Consider the following 20,964-nt stretch of genomic DNA (forward strand, 5'->3'; position numbering starts at 1 on the left):
TGTACCATTCAGTGGCATTAAGTACATTCATGGTTGTGTAACTTTCACCACTATTTATCTCCAGAACTTTTTCATCTTCCCAAATTGAAACTCTGAACTCATTAAATAATAGTTCTCCATTCCCCTCCCCTCAGCCCCTGGCAACTACCATTCTGTCTCTGCAAATTTGCCTATTCTAGGTTCCTCATGTAAGTGGAATTATATGATATTTGTCCCTTTGTTCCCGTGTTTTTAAGGTTCATCTGTGCTCTCACACGTATCAGCATTTCATTCCTTTATGAAGCTGAGTAATACTCCGTTGAATATAATACATTTTATTTTTCTACTTTCCCGTCACTGGACATTTGGGTTGTTTCCACCTTTTGGTTATTGTGAACAATGCTCTGTGGACATGGGCGTACAAATATGTTCAGTTGCTGCTGGTATATACCTACAAGTGGAATTGCTAGATCATAGGGTTATTCTAGGTTTAACTTTTTTTTTTTTTTAAGGAGCAAGGCAACAGGGTCACACATGAGGCCACATGGGTGGGGCCTTAAGACATTACTTGTCCCATAGTAAGACCAAGGGCAGGGACAGTTTGAGCTCTTTCCTGTGTGGCCACATTGCTCCATGTCTGCCAACGGAACCAAGGAATGGGGAACGCTTCATCTTCTAGTTTCTAAAGGTTCTGAGGTTGGCTTTATTTTCTCTTCTGGATGTGGACTAGATTGCAATTACCAGCTGGTTACCTCTTGCTGGTTATCTGTTCACTGAGCCCTGACTTAGTTCCAGCGGGTTGAAGGAGAGAGGGCTGGGCGGAGGTAAACTTGCAGCCACAAACAGACTTTTGTCGTGGGCTTCCTTGTGGGTTCCGAGGTTGCAGGCGTGCGACTCTGAGCAAAGAAGGAACCTTTCTCAAAACCCATGTTCTCTGTGGAGCAGTCACTGCACAGCAAGATGTAAACCCTCTTCATGCTGCGTAGTCTCGGTTGTCTGCACGGTGAGCATAGCTCCCAGCGATTGCAGGTGGGATGGTTCAGCCGCCCAGCCAGCCATGGGGAGCCAGGGTCTTGGATCAGCTGCAGAGCTAGTTGCTCTCGGGCTGTGGAGACAGGTGGAGTGGGTATTTATGAATTTATGAAGTGCATGTTTAAATGTAGTTGTTAAATGATGTGATCACCCTGTAAATTTGAAGCAAAAGAAAAATGTAGACAATGAAAATTGAAAGCTTGCTTCCCATCCCTTCATTCCGAGGTGTTCCTTCCCAGCCTTTCTTTTCTTTTCCTTTCTTTTTTTTCTTTTCTTTTCTTTTCTTTTCTTTTCTTTTCTTTTCTTTTCTAGTCTAGTCTAGTCTAGTCTAGTCTATTTATATTTGGAAGTGAATTCCAACTATGTGTTTTCTTCAATTTGCATTTCTTACCTAGCAATATGTGAATATTATCTTACTATATAATAATCTACCACCAGTATTTTACAGTCAATTATTTATTGGAAACTAATACAAATCCAGAGTGTAGTATTAAATGACTCAGTGTTTTTAACAGACTGGTGACAAGGAAAAGAAGAGATGGAGAGAAACCTAGAGATTGAATGTGATTTGAGAGACTTAGCGATCAATTGTAATATATGAACCTTATGTGGATCCTGCTTCAGCTGATTGTTGAAACAAATTCATGACACTTACAAGATAATCAGAAATTTGAGCACTGACAATATTTGATCATATTAAAGAATTACTGTTAATTTTTTTTTTGATGGGATTTTTTGGATGTAGATACTCTGAAATACCATTTACTTATTTGTTTATTTTTTAATATATTTCTTTATTGATTTCAGAGAGGAAGGAAGAGGGAGAGATAGAAACATCAATGATGAGAGAATCATTGATTGGCTGCCTCCTGCACTCCCCCTACTGGGGATCGAGCCCGCAACCCGGGCATGTGCCCTTGGTGGGAATCAAACCTGGAACCCTTCAGTCCACAAGCGGACGCTCTATCCACTGAGCCAAACCGGCTAGGGCTGAAATATCATTTAGAGATACATAGTGAACGCTTATGAGTGATGTATATGAGGACTAGGATTTGTATCAAAATCACACAGGAAGAGGGAAGTGGCGGGAGTGCAGGTGTGAAGCTAGGCAGGCCGTGAGTTAGTCGTTGTTGAAGCTGGGTGATAGGTACGCAGCTCTCTGTCTCTGCATAGGCTTGGAATCCTCCACAATGAAAAACTTAAAAAGAAATAATACTTGAACTTGTGCTTCTGGGAAGATGGAGTTGAAGTACTTTTTCCAGGTCTTCCCACTAAGTACACCTGAAATCCCTGAGCATTTTACATAGAACAAACATAAGAAGACTCTGAAAGAGAAGAAGGCAAACCAGCTGGGGACCTGGGAGCCCGAGGACTGTCAGTAATGAGTTCCCTGGTTTTCCTTTTGCCTCGTGTATCCCAGACTTGGAACTGAAGAAGCTGACAAGCTGGAAATACCAGTGGCACAAACACAAAAAGCCCCAACAAAAGCCTACTCTTTCTGGCCAGAAGACCGGGAAAGGGCAGCCTAGCAGGGCAGAACACTTTTAGACAATCATTGCTCTGCTCCAGCAAAAACTGCGGCCCCACTGCACCAGCAAAGGCCAAATGGGGAGCCTAGACTTGCACCACAGATAAGGAAGCCACCCCAATGATGTCAGTAGAGGCCATTTGAGTAACAATGAGGCATTCCTGCCCGTTCCAGCCTCAGGTTGGGGAGGCCTAATAAAAGCTGGGACTCCCACCTCTACCTACCAGTAATGAGAAGCCCCCCTCACTTTGAGTATCAGTGGAGGTTGAATGGGGAGCCTGGACTTCCTCCCCCCACTGGCAGTAATAAGGCCTGCTCCCTTCCTTCCCCTGCTGAAGTGGTCCTATAAAAAGGCAGCTAAAAGAAAGTTTATGTGAGACCCAGAGTCTCATAGCATTATACTCAAAATATCCAGGTTTAAATAGCAGAAATCACTTACCGATCCAAGAACCAGGAAGATCTAAAACTGAATGGAAAAGGACAATCAATTGATGCCAACACTGAGGGAATAGAGGTGTTAGAATTATTTGATAAAGATTTTAAAGCAGCTATTATAAAAATGGCTTTAACAAACAATTGCAAACACACTTCAAAACAAAAGGGAAAAAACCACAAAAAAATCTCAGCAAAGAAGTAGAAGATATAGATAAGGAAGAACCAAATGGAATTTTTAGAACTGAAAAATGCAGTAACTGAAATAACTCTCTGGAAGAGCTCAATAGCAGAGTGGGAAGACAGAGAAAAGAATCAGCAAACTGATAAATAGAACAACAAAAATTACCCTATCTGAATGACAAAGAAACTAGACTGAAAAGCATGAACACAGCCTCAGGGACCTTTGGGCTGATAACAAAACATCTAACATGTCATAGGAGAGTAAAAATAGGGTGGGGCTAAAATAATGCTCAAAGAAATAATGGCTGAAAACTCCCCAACTTTGGTAAGCTGAGCTAAACCCAAACAAGATAAAAAACCAAGAAAAAAAAAAAAGTCCACACCGAGCCACATATTAGACCAGTGGTTCTCAACCTTCCTAATGCCGCAACCCTTTAATACAGTTCCTCATGTTGTGGTGACCCCCAATTTCATTGTTACAAATTGAACATAATTAAAGCATAGTATGTAATTATATGTGTTTTCTGATGGTCTTAGGCGATCCCTGTGAAAGGGTCGTTTGACCCCCAAAGGGGTCACGACCCACAGGTTGAGAACCGCTGTCTTAGACAGACTTCAAGAAACTAGACCGTAAAAGCTTGAAAGCAACAAGAGAAATGACACCTTATCTATTATATTCGTTAGATGAGAAATTTCTCATCTACAGGAAGTGGCACAACATTTTTTTATGTGCTGAAAGAAAAGAACAATCAACCCAGAATCCTATATCCAGGGATAATGCACTTTAGGAATCAAGAGGAAATCAAGACATTCTCAGATAAAGGAAAACAAAGAATTTCTCACAAGTACATCTACCCTGAAAGGATGGCTACAGGAAATTCTCTGGGAAGAAAGGAAGCAATAAGAGAAGGAATCTTGGAATAACAGGAAGAATGAACATGGTAAGCAAAAATATGGATAACTATAATAGACTTCCCTCAACAGCCACAGGCTACCAACACTCAGCCAAATGAAGTAGATAACCGGAGTGGTTCTATAACCATTAAAGAAATCAAATCTGTAATTTGAAAGCTCTTGGAAAAGAAATCTCCAGGCTCAGAAGACTTCACTGGAGAAAGAATTAACACCAGTTCTACACAATCTCTTCCTGAAATATGAGGAGGGAACACTTCCCATTTTATGAAGCTAGTATTGCTCTAACCAGACAAAGGCAATGCCAAAAGGAAATATGAGGAGGGAACACTTCCCAATTCATTTTATGAAGCTAGTATTGCTCTAACCAGACAAAGGCAATGCCAAAAAAAGAAAACTACAGACCAATCTCTCTCATGAATAAAGTTGTAAAAGTCCTTAACAAAATATTAGCAAATAGAATTTTGCAATATATAAAAATAATTATTCATCATGACCAAGTGGAGTTGATTCAAGGGGTGCAAGGCTGTCATGCTGTTAGCAAATCAGTCAACATAATCTATATTAACAGGCTAAAGAAGAAAAGTCACATGACCATGTCAATTGATACAGGAAAAGCGTTTGACAGAATTCAGCAGCCATCCATGATAAGAACTCAGAAAAAGAGGAATAGAGAACTTCCTTAATTTGATATAGAGTAGCTACCACAAAACACCTACAGTCATTAGTATAATTATGGTGAAAGCCTGGGTGTGTTCTCACCACTGCTATTCAGCATCAGGGTGTAAGTTTTAGCTAATACAGCAAGGAAGAGAAGGAAATAAGAGACACATATCGGAAAGTAAGACATAAAACTGTCCCTATTTGCAGATGACATGATAATCCACAAGAAAATGCTTTCAAAAAATCATTAAAAACCCCCAAAAAACTCTCCTTAAATAAGTTCAGCAATGTCTCAGGCTATAAGATCAGTATCCAAATATCCATTGTATTTGTCCACTAGAGGTAACAAAAGAACCCCGAAGTTGAAAATAGCATACCATTTGCATTCGCTCAAAAAATTGAGAAATAAGTGTAAATGTAATAAAACATGTATAGGATTTACATGCTGAAAACAACATAAAACAGTAATGAATAAATCAAATAAGACCTAAATAAATGGAGAAACATACTAACTGCTTCCATGGGTTGAGAAAGTTTGAGTAAAGATGTCCATTCTTCCCAAATTGTCATATAGGTTTAACAGAATTGCTATTAAAATCCCAGCAAGATTTTTTTTGTAGACATAGAAAAGGTTATTATTTCAGAATGTATATGAAAAAGCAGAGAAAGCAATTTTGAAAAAGAAGAATAATGGGGGAAGAGTCATTCCTGCCCTGACCAGGAATTGAACTCGCAACCTTTTGGTGTATGGGACACCACTCCAACGAGCTGAGCAACTGGCTAGGGCTGCTGTTGTCATTTTTAAATTTGACAATCTAAGGGAAAAGAGGTCAGTGACCCTGACCAAATAGTCAGGTATTGCATGTTTTAAAAATTCTTGTGGCAAGCAAGTTTAAAATTGCTGCTGTAGAGAAGTGCTTAGAAATATAGAAGTACAAGAGGATATTTTTCATTGATTTTTAAAAATATTTTTATTGATTTCAGAGAGGAAGGAAGAGGGAGAGAGAGATAGAAACATCAATGATGAGACAGAATCATTGATTGGCTGCCTCCTGCACGTCCCCTACTGGGGATTGAGCCCGAAACCTGGGCATGTGCCCTTGACCTGGATCGTACCCAGTCCGTGGGCCGATGCCTATCCACTGAACCAACTTGCTAGGGAGAGAAATCCATTTTGAAACCACTATGACCTATCAAAATGGCTAATGTAGAAAGTAGTGATAGCAGCAAATGCTGGCAAGGATGCAGAGAAACTGGATCCGGATCATGAATACATCGCTGGTGGGAATGTAAAATGTTCCAGCCACTCTGGAACACAGTTTGGCAGTTTTTCCTAAAGAACTAAACAGGCAATTACCATATGACCCAGTTGTTGCATTCCTTGACATTTATTCCGGGGAAATGAAAACATGTTCACACCTATACTGGAATGTTTAGGGCAGCGTTATCAGTAATAGACAACTGGAAACAACCCAGATGGCCTTCGGTGGGTAAATGGTTATACAAACTGTGGTACATTCATATCAGGGAATATTACTCAGCAATAAAAAGAACAAACAAATAATACAGGCAACAACCTGGATGAATCTACAGAGAATTATGGTAGTGGAAAAGACAATTTTAAAATGTTGCATAGCATATGATTCCAATATTCTGGAAATGACAAAATTAGAGATGGAGAATAGATTTCTGGTTGTTGGGGTAGGAAGGGGCTGAGATGGGAGGGGAGTGGGTGTGGCTATAAAAGGGCAACTGGAGTGATCCCTGTGGGAATGGAAATGGTCTGTATTTTGACTATGTAGAGTTTTGTACTATGTAACCATTGGAGGAACTGGATAAAGGAGATTATTTCGTACACCTGCATGTGAATCTGTCTCAAATTAATTTGCTCAATCATCTCAAAATAAAAAGTTTAATTAAAAAGAATTGAAGGCAATTTTTAAATATTTTAAATAATACAAAATGGTCTTTAATGAAAAAGGAGCCATTCTCCCATACCTCATCTCCCCCACCTCCCCACATCACCTCTCTCAATGCCAGCTCTACTGCTAGTCACACATCATTTTCATAATTGTATCCATTTCTGGCTGAATTGCTCTGACTATTTCAGAATTGATTGTTGCTTAACTAACAAGGACAGAATTAGGGATTGGAACCGATTGGATTATTCTTGACACGGCAGTTATTGGATTATCGCCCATGCGGTGGCTGCAGGACGGAGTCCCATCTCTCAGTTTCCTGAGGGAACACAGTGGCTGTGGCCTGTGTCAGGCTGGCCAGATTGAAATGTGCTTGTGTAAACCTTTGGCAGGAATCGAGCCCACTGGAAACATGGTGAAGCAGCCGGCCAAGTTCACGGTGGACACCATCAGCGCCGGGCAAGGAGACTTGATGGTGTTTGTCGAGGACCCAGAAGGGAACAAAGAGGAGGTATGTCGGAGGGTGCTGCCTCCCCTGTCAGCATCCCAGGGAGTTTGTCAAGGGCCAGGGACTGTGCCTCCATTTTCCCCACTGAAGTTCACAACAAACACTGTTTTTTACCAAAAGGATCCTGAGGCTCACAGTGGTTAAAGTAACTTGCCCAAGGGCTGTACCTTGAAAATGAATATAAATTGATACCCAGGGACACAATGTTTAATAAAATAAAGGATACTTGGAATTTAGCAAAGGTCTCATTAGTTGAGTTTGTTTTTTTTTAAAATACGTTTTTATTGATTTCAGAGATAGGAAGGGAGGGGGGAGATAGAGAGAGAAACATCAATGATGCGAGAAAATCATTGATTGGCTGCCTCCTGCACACCCCCTACTAGGGTTCGAGCCTGAAATCTGGGCATGTGCCCCGACTGGGAATAGAACCATGGCTTCCTGGTTCATGGGTTGATGCTCAACCACTGAGCCACACCAGCAGGGCAAGTTGAGGATTTAGATACTAATGGCCAAAATACTAATGGGCAAAATAACAATACAGTACTGATAAAATACAATACAGTAACAATACTAATGTCCTACTCTCTTCTCACTCTGACCAGCCTTTGATTCTCCCTTCAGAGCCTTTGCACATACTGTTCCTTTTGTCTGCTTATCTTCTTTTTTTTTTTTTTAATATATTTTATTGATTTTTTACAGAGAGGAAGGGAGAGAGATAGAGAGTTAGAAACATCGATGAGAGAGAAACATCGATGAGCTGCCTCCTGCACATCTCCTACTGGGGATGTGCCTGCAACCCAGGTACATGCCCCTGACCAGAATCAAACCTGGGACCTTTCAGTCCGCAGGCTGACGCTCTATTCACTGAGCCAGACCGGTTTCGGCTGCTTATCTTCTTAAGACTATATATTCCTATTGCTATGTACCATCTGAAATTCTGAGTTTACTGGCATACTGTCCATTTCTCCCACTGGGTCAGGAATTCTGCCTGATTTGTTTTATTTTGGGTACCTAACACTGGGCCCAGCATTTCATAAATGCTTAATTACTACATGGCCAATGAAGCTTTAAGTTCCTTGCTTTATAGCCTCTCTCATTTAGAGAGTTTCAGCTCTGAGTCAGCAGAGAGTCCTGACCTTGTGCTACATGATTTGTTTCTGTAACTTCAGGCTCTTCCTCCCCTGGGGTGTCCTGCAGGAATAGTGGGGCAGGAAATAGCCAGGACAGGTTCCTGACCTGCCAGCTCGCAGCAGGAGATTGGCTGGCACAGGATTCTTTTACTCACACCTGGTGCTTTCTCTGACTGTCATTCATCTTCCATCCTAGGCACAAGTGACCCCTGCTAGCGACAAGAACAAGACATACTCTGTGGAGTATCTGCCCAAGGTCACCGGGCTGCACAAAGTAAGATGAGGTGTCGTGGCTATTGCTTGGACCACTCTTCTGGGCTTGCTTCGATATGTGTGGAAGGAAAGGGTTTTCTGAAGTTAACTTCTGATTTTCTTTCCCGATTATAAAAGTATCCGTGCTCATTATAGAGAAATTTGGGATCCCCACGAACCGGACTTGAGATATTAGCTAATAATCTTGATTGGTTGAATTCCACTAGGTTATTGTAATATCAGATTTTTCTAACTGTCTAGGTAATAATGGTTGTAGCTACATGCCTGGAGTATAGATGCTAAGCCCTGGGCTTTGTCTGTAATGCTGCCTTATGTCCCCTTCGAGGTGTTCTAGAGCATCTGCTGGCATGGAGAAGGCCAGTGGACTGTAGCGGAATCCAATAGCCCACTCATGTACCTGGAGAATTGTTGGGGATTTGGCCTCAGACCCTTTGTCTCAGCAACATTTTGAATTCTGTTTGAGTTGGTGTCCAGTTGGCTTATGGGATGGAGACCAAGGAAGTCTTGCAGAGACTGGACTGATCGAGGAGTCTACCTTTCGTTGGAAGAAAGCCTTCAACAGCACATATCGGCCTATCCCTGTGCACCATGCCACTGAGATATAGACCATACTCACCACCTTGGGCTTTAGTGAATTCACCTGGAACCATGCCCATATAGAATTTACCTTTAGAACATCATGAATCTCGAAGAAAGCATTTATGATATAATTAATTTATTCACTTTCTAGGAAACCTAACCCCCAAATTTAAGAGATGAGAACTCTGGCTCAAGTTTTAGATGGAAATCTGTACTTTTTCCCAAATCCACATGTCTGGGAATGATCTTGGTCCCTTGAAAATACATTGACTCTAGGTTTGAAATCCTGGAACTGTACATTGTATTCTGAGGAACAGTGGCCCTCTTCAGTGTTCCCTTAAAGGGCTCAATGTCTAGAAATTAGAATATAAGTGTTTCTATCCTACTAGAGAGGCTAAACATCAGATGTAAGTGTTTTTAGTTTGCTGAAGGTCAGACATCCGAGGCCCGCCGTATGTCTGATGGAGTCAAGTGGGAGTTCCATTCAGGCTACTAGCAGGGCTCCTGGTCCAGCCACTTCTGTGTGGATAATCAGGAGGAGGGAAGAGAAGGTCACAGAGCACGTGGCTTTTTCTGGTCGTCTCACTGGGCAGGGAGAAGTGAGTGTTTATCATCTCTCTGTCACTTGTAGGTCACAGTACTCTTTGCAGGACAGCATATCTCTAAGAGCCCATTTGAAGTGAATGTCGACAAGGCCCAGGGAGATGCCAGTAAAGTCACTGCGAAAGGCCCAGGTTTGGAAGCTGCAGGGAACATCGCCAATAAGCCCACCTACTTTGACATCTACACAGCAGGTAACACGCCCTCTTCCATGGATCAGTCTTCCTTGTAAAGCCAGAGATAATCCTCAGGAACCTAAAGGCTCGGGATGCCTGACCTTTGTCTTTTAAGTTGAACAACCAACAACAAAAATAACTTTCTTCAATCCATCTCCCTTCCTGCCCCCATACCCTTATAAATTTATTTATTTTTAATTTCTTTTTAAAAAAAGTTTTTAATTACAGTTTATATTCAGTATCATTATGTATTAGTTTCAGGTGTACAGAATAGTGATTAGATAATTATATACTTTTTACAAAGTGGTCACCCCAATATTTCAAGTACCCACTTGGCCCCACACGTAGTTATTACAGTATTATTGACTATATTCCCTATGCTGTAATTTACATTCCTGTGACTATTCTGTAACTATCAGTTTGTACTTCTTAACCCCTTCACTGTTTCAGCCAGGCCCCAATCCCTCTCCCCTCTGGCAACCATCAGTCTGTTCTCTGTTTCAGATGTATTGGTTATATTTTGAGATTTTTCAAAACCAGCCTTTCTTCTGAAGAAACTAAGTTTGAAGAATCATCTACTAGATGATTCTGTGCAAGGTCCTGTTGGATAATAACTACCAGTTTGTACTTCTTAACCCCTTCACCTTTTTCAGCCAGGCCCCAATCCCTCTCCCCTCTGGCGACCATCAGTCTGTTCTCTGTTTCAAATGTATTGGTTATATTTTTAGATTTTTCAAAACCAGCCTTTCCTCTGAAGAAACTAAGTTTGAAGAATCATCTACTAGATGATTCTGTGCAAGGTCCTGTTGGATAGAGTGGGGAGGGATGAATAAGACAGTTCTTGAAATTGCCTTCTTTTCAGTGTAGAAAATTTACAAAACAGAGAATGGGAAAAAGGAACGCTCAGCCATCACCATCCTTCCCCGTGGCAGAATGTTAATGTCTTGGTGTGGCCCTTCTGAGTGCCTCTGTTTCCTTCATTTGCATTTTTCTACTCATTTATTTATTTACTAGAGGCCCAGTGCACGAATTCATGCACATTGAAAGGAAATTAATTACAACGTAGCTGGCGGGGCGAGAGGGGCCAGACACGCCCTGGAGCCAACCTCCCAAGGTCCCTCCCCGGCCAGCCCCACTGGGGCAGCGCCGGGGCTCAAAGCGTATCTGTGGAGTGAGTGGGGTCCCTCTGGCAGGTGGGGTCCCTTGGCCTGGCCTGTGGGGATTGGGCCAACAACGTAGCTGGTGGGGCGAGAGGGGCCAGGCACGCCCTGGAGCCAACCTCCCGAGGTCCCTCCCCGGCCAGCAGGGGTCCCAGAGTGTGAGTGGTCACTCTGCAAAGTTGCTGTCATCCCGCAGCTCCTGCATTGAGCGTCTGCCCCCTGGTGGTCAGTTTGCATCATACCTACCAGCCGGTCGGCCTGTCAGCAGGTCAGCCAGTCGCTTAGGCTTTTATATATATAGATTTAAAAATATATATTTTTGTTGATTTCAGAGAGGAAGCAAGTGGGAGAGAGAGAGATAGAAACATTAATGATGAGAGAGAATCATTGATTGGCTGCTTCCTGCACACCCCCTATTGGGGATCAAACCCACAACCCAGGGATTTGCCCTGGCCAGGAATCAAACTATGACCTCCTGGTTCATAGGTTGATGCTCAACCACTGAGACATGCTGGCTGGACCATTTGCATTTTGTATCTGCTTTTACACTCACCAGCGGTGAGCTTTCCGAGAAGGTGACTTGGGCTTATGGAATGTTCGCTCTGTCCTAGGTGCCGGCGTGGGTGACATTGGGGTTGAGGTAGAAGATCCCCAGGGGAAGAACACCGTGGAGCTGCTTGTGGAAGACAAAGGAAACCAGGTGTATCGATGTGTATACAAACCAATGCATCCTGGCCCTCACGTGGTCAAGGTCACCTTTGCTGGGGACACCATTCCCAAGAGTCCCTTCGTTGTACAGGTTGGGGAAGGTGAGTGCTGGGGTGGCTGACCAGGTGTGCTGTCTGTGCACATGGCTGGGCCCCAAGGCCAGGAGAATGGTCATTGAACTCCTCTGTCCCCTTTCTGTGGCAAGTGGCTTACTTAGTCCACAAGATATTAATATCTTTCCATGAGCCACGAAGTGACTTCAGTGCTTTACTTGTATTAGCTCATTTAATCCTCCCCAAAACACTTGTCCAGGAGAGTCATTCCTCACTGAGAAGTGCAGGACTGAGGCCGCGGAGGGGTTGGCGCCTGGGGCTGAGGTTAGCAGCAATAGCATTGCCGGTGCCCCCCCAGCCTCAGCCTCCACTGTTTGGCCTTCACTGGCTGCCAGGCAGTTAGTATGACTGCATCTCATTGTTACAATAGCCTGTGTGTTCCCCGTGCTGTTAGTATCCCCAGTTTGCAGATGGAGACACTGAGACTTAGATAACATAAGGTGTCGGTGAGTAAGGGCTAGGCGTCGGCAGGAGTAGAACCCAGGTCTCTGTCGACCCCTTAACCACACTGCTGAACTCCCTCTGCAGGGGAAGCAGGTGTTTTCCTATTAGACTCTTTCCTTCTCCTTGTTGCTCTTCCTCCCCCTACCCTCATCCCTAGCTCTGCTGCCTTTTCTAATCAATACTTGCCTTTTCCTGTTCTGTCCTGCATCTGCGTCTGCAGGCCTGGCTTCCTCCTCTGAATCCTGCCTCTGGGCCGCCTGGACCCCGAAGCTGTTGGCTTCCTAGCTGAGAGCACTGGGCCCGAGGCACCTTGCTTGGTAAGGGCTGGTTGGGTGGGGCTTTGGTGCCAGGTCTTTGTGCTGCCTGCAAATGTCAGCGAGCCTGTGCTGTTTGTGGCCTCAGGAAATGACAGTACAGTTGTTCTCACAGCTTGTCCAGCCAGACTCCAAGCCTGCTCTCTAATTACATTTAAACATTTCACAACGGAGGAGAATCTGGCAATTTCCTTCCAACTCTTCAGCTCTATTTAGTGTTTATATGAACTAAGTAGTTACCCTTTTGATATGGAGACCATTGCCCATGTACAGAATTTCCATGAGTATTTATTTTTTTTAAAGACACATTTAAACCCTCCAAGGGAAGTCCTGTGACTTACTCCTGGTATGACCAACTTTTCTCCCCTTGACAAATTGAAAACCCCCAGCATATTCATTAACAAAACTCTTTTCGACATAATGCAAGCATTTGAATGGCTATCCTAGTTCCAGTAGTGTTTCCTGACCTCCTCTCTCTCATGGATTACCTTTCTCATTCCCGGCATGTGTCTCCATCACTTGTACTGGATCGAATTTATTTATTAGAGTTCTTCTCTTGATGTACTAATCCTCCCTCTACTTAGATGATTTTTTATAAAAAAGAAGCTGACATCATTATCATAGTGAAAAACCAATGTTACTTGCCACAAAGTGCTACCATAAACTTACATTCATCCACGAACCACCTAAAATCATCTCTAACTCCAAGGATGTGTGTATGTGTCTTAGGGAAGCAATTGTTTGCCAAATAGCCAAAGAGGACATTGCAGAGAGGAGGGGCCAGAGGAGAAATTACCTTCCTTCTATGGAGTAAACTGAAGTCTCCTCCTCTGGGGTTCGAGACCCATAGTGTATAGAGAGCTGTCAAATACGCAGTATCAGATTTAGGAAAAAAAAGTCACTTAATAAACAACATGACATTTTACCCATTAATCTCTCATTTCTATACTTAATCAGAAGGTTGCCCATGTTGACAATGAATTCCTAGGGTTCAAGGAAGTCTTTAATCAACCTTCTGATGACTCCAGGGAGCAGTAGTTTTGTGCACCTCATGTAAGGAATATTGGAAGCTACCTTTGCCCTTAATTTTTATATTCACAAATTTAGCTTTTTTAACCAGATCTAGAAATCACGTTGAGAGGGGCGTTCATTGCTAGTAGTTGCACTCCCAGCCGCCCACATTCCTAGGACCTGTGACGGAAGGCACTGCAATGGTTGTCTGCCTTGGCCAGCGGAGGGTTGCACTGGCTTCCTTACGAGCTATCTTCTGGCTCTTTGTGGGGAAAACAACACTGTTTAGACCTTTAGAAATGACTGACCCAAAGTTTGGAGCCCGGTCAGATGTTTTCAAGCGCTACATTTTTCAAGTTGACTTGAAGAAGCCCAGTCTTCCCAATTAGTGGGCCCTTGAGTATAGCAATGAGGTTTGAACAGTGTCCAGCACTAGGTCTTAACTCTGCTTCACCACCGAGGGGATACATGCCAGGATTCAGCCGGTACCAGGAGCCCGGGGAGTCCACACTGTGCCCTCCAGCTTTCTTCGCCAAAGGAACTTTCTCCAGTCCCTCCGCAGCGTGGCTGGACAAAGTTATGTTGTGTCCTTGTTTGCTGCCTGGTGTGCTCCCTAAACGGGACCCCTGGTCCCAGCAACTGCCGCATACTCTTTGTGCAGAGCAAATATTTTCTTGGCGGGTGGCTCCACGTTACCTTGGCTTGCTCAACTCTGACTAAAGAATGAAAGGTTGAATTGATGTCGAAATTGTGCTTGCAGCCTGCAATCCAAACGCCTGCCGGGCCAGTGGCCGAGGCCTGCAGCCCAAAGGCATCCGCATCCGGGAGACGGCGGACTTCAAAGTTGACACCAAAGCCGCTGGAAGCGGGGAGCTTGGCGTAACTGTGAAGGGTCCTAGTAAGTGTTCCTTTCTTCCCTCCTCTCAGGTGTGATTTCGGCCATGTTTGTAGCCTGGCATATGGATTTCACCCCATGGCCAGTTCTGATCCATGTATCCCAGAGATCTGTGTCAAAGACTTCAGGCTACCTGGGCTCCCTAGGCAAGGAAGCAGTGATTGATTTGTAATGTCTGTCCTGGTTGCAGGCGGGGACAGTGGTGGTTCTGCAGACTCACATTGTATTAAGGCTTCTGGGAGTAGAAGGAGCAGTGATGCAATGAGTTTTGGGAAATGCTGTCTTTGGTTGGGACAGCAACCTGAAGGGGCCCCTTTTTTATTTGCAGAAACGTAGGCTTAGAGAGGAAGGATCTTGCCCAAGGTCCCACAGCTTGTAGGTGTCTGAGCTGGAATTCAAGCATAGTCTCCGAAGCCAGTGACTTTCCCACTATAGGTTACATTTTATAGACTATGCAATTATGTCAGGCACCTAATTACTATGATCCGTGCTTATAGAAGGGGAATCAGATTCCCTAAGGTTAAATTTCCTGGTAAATAAATGCCATCCGTGGAGAGGCGGGTTGTACCCTGCAACTCATTCTTGCTCCCTGTTTTGGGAAGGGAGACAGTCGATGTGAGGATGGGGGTGAGGACCATCCTCAAGTTTTCTCCTGGAACAGATAAGCAGCTCAGCATTTCTAGTTGCAGGTGCAGAAGCCCTTGACTTGTGGAATCTTGAGCTTCCTATGCTAGGACTGCTCTTACCTTCTGTGTTCCCAGCAGGCTGGGCAGGGGTGTTCTGAGTTCCAGAAAGTTAATATTTGACCTCAGAGTACCAAGCTTTGGGGCAGGCTGAGCCCCAAGGGCAGCCAAGGTTCTAGACTGCTCAGACCTAGAGCCAAGCTGCTCTGCGGCTGCCCTCCCTCCTGGCTTGTTGCTACAGGAGCCAAGGAGGCGATTTTTTCCTGACCTTAGATTCTCACTTGACGAAATGGCTTTCCCAGCCAAACCTCAAGGCTCAACATCAAACAAGTCCCTGCCTGATGGCTTGCTCTGGAGTTTGTGGTAGAGCATCTAAAATCTGTCTCCTTGTAGATAGCACATAAGAGCTTTCTCACTTTCATTGTCCGGCTTCAGTTGAAAAAGATATGCCAGGAAACGAACCTGGAACTCATGGCAAATACTCATCCATTCCCTCCCCAGTTTTGGGGGGAGCTAAAATGGGTAGAATTATTGAGGAAAAATTGAGATGCAACTAGATTTATCTTTACACAGTCCCTGGAGGTTCTGGCCGCGTAGCCCCCTCGTAGCTGAGAGAGCCTACTAAAGCCAGCTAGCTGAAATCTTCCAATTCCCCACAATTTGAAGCAGAGACGGGCCCATTTTTAGCTTTGGATTAATCTCTCAGGTTTTAGGGGTCCCACCCACTTAGGTGGCCCACTTTGCTTTCCTCTGTGACCACGTTTGTGGATATTTCTGTCATTCTGTTCTTGTCTTCCGGGTTCTCGTTCTGAGCCGAGGATTGCATTGGAAAGGTGGTGTGTTTTCTTCTCACAGAGGGCCTGGAGGAGCTGGTGAAGCAAAAAGGTTTTCTGGATGGAGTCTATGCGTTCGAGTATTACCCCAGCACCCCGGGAAAGTACAGCATTGCCATCACATGGGGGGGACACCACATTCCAAAGAGGTGAGTCTCTGTTCCAACGTCTCTGGAGGTGCTGGGCCCAGGGCAGGCTCACCGTGGTGGCTTCCTGAGCTGCAGGAGGGAAAGAGATCTGCTTTGTTGCAAACATTTTTTTTTTTCTGGCAGTTCACAGACATTTGGCCTGTTCTCAAAAGCAGCAAAAAGTCACTGTGGTTTCAGCTGCCTTGCTTTAAATCAAATGCCGGCGGTTTGGGCCTGGTGGGAGGCGGGGAAGCCAGAAGGAGCAGTAATAGAGAGCAAATGGACTGTGTGTCTTTATACCCTTATATAAACTGGGATTCTCTTTCTTTCAATGCATGCCTCTGTTCAGGAATGCCATGGGGTAAAATCTGCTATGGTTTACATTAAAGTCCTCTACGTGAGCGCAGGCAGGAATCAAGGGGGCCAGTCTGCAGCTTTGCCGTGTGGGCGTGCAGTTTGCCTGCCCTGTGTTTACATGTTTTCCAGCTCTTCTGGGGGCAACTTTAAACTCTGAATAAATTCAGTTTACCTTGAGAAATATCTGGGCATATTATAGGGTCTGAAAATCTAAGCAAACTATTTTTTTTTTTTTACTTCCTGCATAAAAGTTAAAACACATTCATTAATGTATGAGCTAACGCCTATTCAACCTAGTTTTCTTGTTACAGTCTCGTGAGCCCTGCACACAAAAGGTAAATGACCAGAAAGACAGTGCAAGGCAGTGTGGCTTGAGCACCAACCCAGTGGCCCCCTGAGTGCCTTGAGACAGCACATTATATTGTTGACCTAACAATGGCTGTGGGGGGCCTGCGTGGAGGAAGGGCTTGACTGGAGACTGGGACTGCGGGTCAGAGGATCCAGCAAGTGGAAAGAATAGGCATAAACAGCTTATGGCTGTATTTAGCCCCTTCTTTACAAACTTCGTTAATGCTTCTTCTGTTCCTTTCCTTTTAGCCCCTTTGAAGTTCAGGTTGGCCCTGAAGCAGGCATGCAGAAAGTCCGTGCGTGGGGCCCTGGCCTCCATGGCGGGATTGTGGGGAGGTCGGCAGACTTCGTGGTGGAGTCCATTGGCGCTGAGGTGGGGTCTCTGGGTAAGTGGATGCAGCTGACCAGCAGCTTCTGTAGGGCTGAGATTATAGGGGTGCTTGGGCCCGGTATTAGGCCGAGAGTTGGGGCCTCCTGAGCCTCACTACCCTTAACCTCCGGTCTCCTCACCACCTGAGGCCGCCTCTGCACACTGCTATGGAATTGCAGTTCCCATTTTCCACCTGCCCTTCAGGCTGCTCTCTGCTTCATTCATTCATTCATTCTTTCACTAGAGCAAGCCTGTCAAACTCAAAGGCTAACACGGGCCAAATAAACAAGGTCTAAGTTTATGTGGGCCGCAAAAAAACAAAAGCTTCAATTTTCATAGAAACATAGGTTTATTTCGATAGAGACATGCATGAATACAAAGGGCTGAAAGAAATGAGTAATCGTTAACATAAAATAATAGAACATTTTAATAAAAATTAATTTTTTTTCTTGAACATTAACTTTACCAGACACTGATAACTGCACAAATTAATAAGCGTAACACAGATAAACCTATTTTTGTTGTTCTCCGAAAGCGAAATATTTCCTGTTGCGCACACCAAACAAGTCAGTCCAAGACTAATGACGTGGCAATCGACTGCTAAAATATTCGCTGCTAGTACTAGTGAAGAGAAATGGTGCGCCTGCGTGTAAGGCACGTAAGGGAAATGAATGCAACATGATTATAGTAATCAGTCATTAGCGAACGTTGTAGTTCGTTATTAATAATATATGTAACAGGATATTGTGAAAATTAAGTTACAAAATTTTTATTAAAACGTTTCTTACATGTTGTTCATTGGCTGGGCCACACAAATATTCATTGTGGGTCGCATGTGGCCCGTGGGCTGTGAATTTGACATGCTTTCACTAAAGGCTTTCTATGGATGTTGTGCCTAGAACATAGTAGGCACTCAACTAATATTGTTGACTGCTCCTTAGTTTAGATGAATGAATTAACTTTTTTGAAATCAGAAATTTAGGGAGTAAATATTCTTTGGAGCATAACTGAATGCATTTTAAATACACACCTGATGTATATATGATCATTTTAGATCGGTGGCCAGCATTTATCTCTCTTCAAAGGATCAGATAGCAAATATTTTAGTATTGTGGGTCATATTCTCTCCCACACCTATTCGACTCTGCCGTTGTAGCATGAAAGCAGCAGTAGAAAATACATAAGCGAAGGAGTATGGCTGTTTCAGTAAAACCTTGTTTACAAAAACAGGCAGTGGTTAGGTATGGCCTAGTGGCCATAGTTTGAGGATCTATATTTTAGGTACTAAAAATAAGCAAAAAGGGGAAAATAAGAAGTTACATTAAATTTTTCCTTCTAGAGAGAAAATAAACATTTCAGTCTATCCTTGTAGACTAGAGATATATTAAACCTTTTGGCGTATTCTTTTAGACTTTTTTCTGTGCATACACATACAAATACTTATCTGCCACAAAAAATATCTGGGGGAAGTCTTTTTATCTTCCTGCCTCAGATAAATATAGAACATATCTCAATTTTCCATGACTTCCATGGAATTCCATTGCATGAATATAACTTACCGGGTTCTCCAGTTATTTCCAGGGTTTTACTATAAAAACAATGCTTATCCTTGTATCTGTTTACACACATCCTTGGTTATTTCCTTCAGATAAAAGCCCAAATGCGGATTTGGTAGGGGAAAGGGTGGGCATTGGTTTAAGGCTTTCGGTACATTTCCATATTGCCAACAAAGTTTTGCTGGTTGACCTTATTGTTAGATGATATTAAAAAAAAGTATAAAATCCAATTCTTCCATCTCTAGTGAAGACTCAGTAGGCTTGGTTTTGTGGGAAAGGGACACAAACAGGTTTCAATCTTCTGGGCAACACTTGGCTTTTTAGGCAGGCAGAGGGAGGGAGTTGATAGTAACATAGAATAGGTCCTTTTCCCCATGTAACCAGGGAGCCCTCCCCCCAACCCCCTCCCCTCCCCCAGGGTTCGCCATTGAAGGCCCCTCCCAGGCGAAGATTGAGTATGATGACCAGAATGATGGATCGTGTGACGTCAAGTACTGGCCCAAGGAGCCTGGTGAATATGCCGTTCACATCATGTGTGATGACGAGGACATCAAGGACAGTCCGTACATGGCCTTCATCCACCCGGCCACAGGAAACTATAACCCAGATCTGGTGAATCAACTTGTTATGTTTCTGGCTTCTCTTTAATGGCTTCTGGGATCCTCCCTGGTGCCCGAAGAGGTGCCTTAAGCAGCGTGTTAAAAGATGGCAGAGAGGAGTCTTGTAGAGTTTAGGAAGGAAACGGGCCTATGGTGGTACCACTGAGCATTTTTCTAATGTTGGGCAAGAAACTTACCTCTGACTCTTGGTATCCTCCGCTGTAAAGTGGGAATGATAGGAGTGTCTGCTTCCTAGAGCTTCTGGGATGATTCCAGGAGGTCACTAACATGCATAGAGACAGCCCTTAGACCAGTGCATGGCCCATGCAGGGGGCTCCATAGGAAGCTGTTTCCTTGCAACCTGGAGCATCATATTTCAGTCTTGCCACTTTCTGAGGTTATTATTTCAAGATGTTCTATGGATAATGGTATGTGTGTTTTTTTCTCCCCAGCTCCCTTCTCTTAAATTAGAGCCGTATTTTCCGTGTTTCCAAGAGTTTCTCTCACGCCCCTTGCAGACTGATAAGCATCAAGTCTGAGCCAGCCTGGCCGAAAGGAGGAGGCCCCAGGCCCCCTGTGTGCTGCTCTTGGCCCACAGGGGCAGCTGTCCATAGGCTGTCTGCCGGTCCTTTGCTCTCTGAGGGCCGCACACATTTAGAATGTTGTTTGTAGCAAAGGGTAACATTGGAATTGGGCATGGCTGGAGGTCCCTGATCCAGTTACTAGAAGTTCTCCATGTCAGCTCGGAATAAGGCAAGGAGCCCAGCCTAGTTTGGGGCCTGGTTATAGAGAACTTTCTCTTTCATGAGAGGTTAATGGTCCTGTTTTTTGTTTTTAAGTTAGAACCTACTTTAGCATTTTCCTTCCAGTAACCATCCTGTTACGTAGGTGCTGTAAAGCTGGTGGCCCCTGGTCACCAGTCTTCACATAGGGATTTAGTTGGGGGCATTCATTGCACAGAAAGACAATCATTATTGGCCTTTTGCCCCAGGTCCAAGCGTACGGGCCAGGTTTGGAGAAATCTGGGTGCATTGTCAACAACCTGGCTGAGTTCACCGTGAATCCTAAGGATGCTGGAAAAGCTCCCTTAAAGATATTTGCTCAGGTATGTCTCCAGGGGTCACCTGTGCAGGTAATTGTCAGGTGACAAGATCCTACAGTGCAATGGCAAGTTGTTCGGTTCATCTGATCCTCAGTTTCCTTATCTACACATTGGGAACAATAAGAATATTTAACCTCATGGATTATGTGAGAAGTAAATGGGGTTCCTACATGTAAAGCCGGGTGCTTTTCTTTTTTTAAAATATATTTTTATTGCTTTCAAAGAAGACATGTAAAGCCGGGTGCTTTTCTTCTTTTTTTAAAATATATTTTTATTGCTTTCAAAGAAGAAGGGAGAGGGAGAGAGAGAGAGATAGGAAAGTCAATGATGAGAGAGAACCATTGATCGGCTGCCTCTTGCACGTCCCCTACTGGGGATCGAGTCCACAACCCGGGCAGGTGCCCTTGACCGGAATCAAACCTGGGACCC

The 20,964-nt window shown here is 44.0% G+C and overlaps 1 protein-coding gene across 1 annotated transcript in view; it reads left to right on the top strand.

Moving 5' to 3' along the window:
• Positions 1-20,964, top strand: part of LOC102255293 (filamin-B) — an 85,582-nt gene that overhangs the window by 7,223 nt on the left and 57,395 nt on the right. The window contains exons 4-12 of the mRNA XM_014541315.1: positions 7,041-7,159; positions 8,483-8,560; positions 9,770-9,932; positions 11,686-11,883; positions 14,425-14,562; positions 16,098-16,224; positions 17,158-17,294; positions 19,253-19,446; positions 20,425-20,538. Of these exons, the coding sequence (XP_014396801.1) occupies positions 7,041-7,159; positions 8,483-8,560; positions 9,770-9,932; positions 11,686-11,883; positions 14,425-14,562; positions 16,098-16,224; positions 17,158-17,294; positions 19,253-19,446; positions 20,425-20,538 (1,268 nt within the window). The remainder of the gene's footprint in view (positions 1-7,040; positions 7,160-8,482; positions 8,561-9,769; positions 9,933-11,685; positions 11,884-14,424; positions 14,563-16,097; positions 16,225-17,157; positions 17,295-19,252; positions 19,447-20,424; positions 20,539-20,964) is intronic.

This window comes from Myotis brandtii, unplaced genomic scaffold, assembly GCF_000412655.1.
Source record: "Myotis brandtii unplaced genomic scaffold, ASM41265v1 scaffold268, whole genome shotgun sequence".
Lineage (NCBI taxonomy): Eukaryota > Metazoa > Chordata > Mammalia > Chiroptera > Vespertilionidae > Myotis > Myotis brandtii.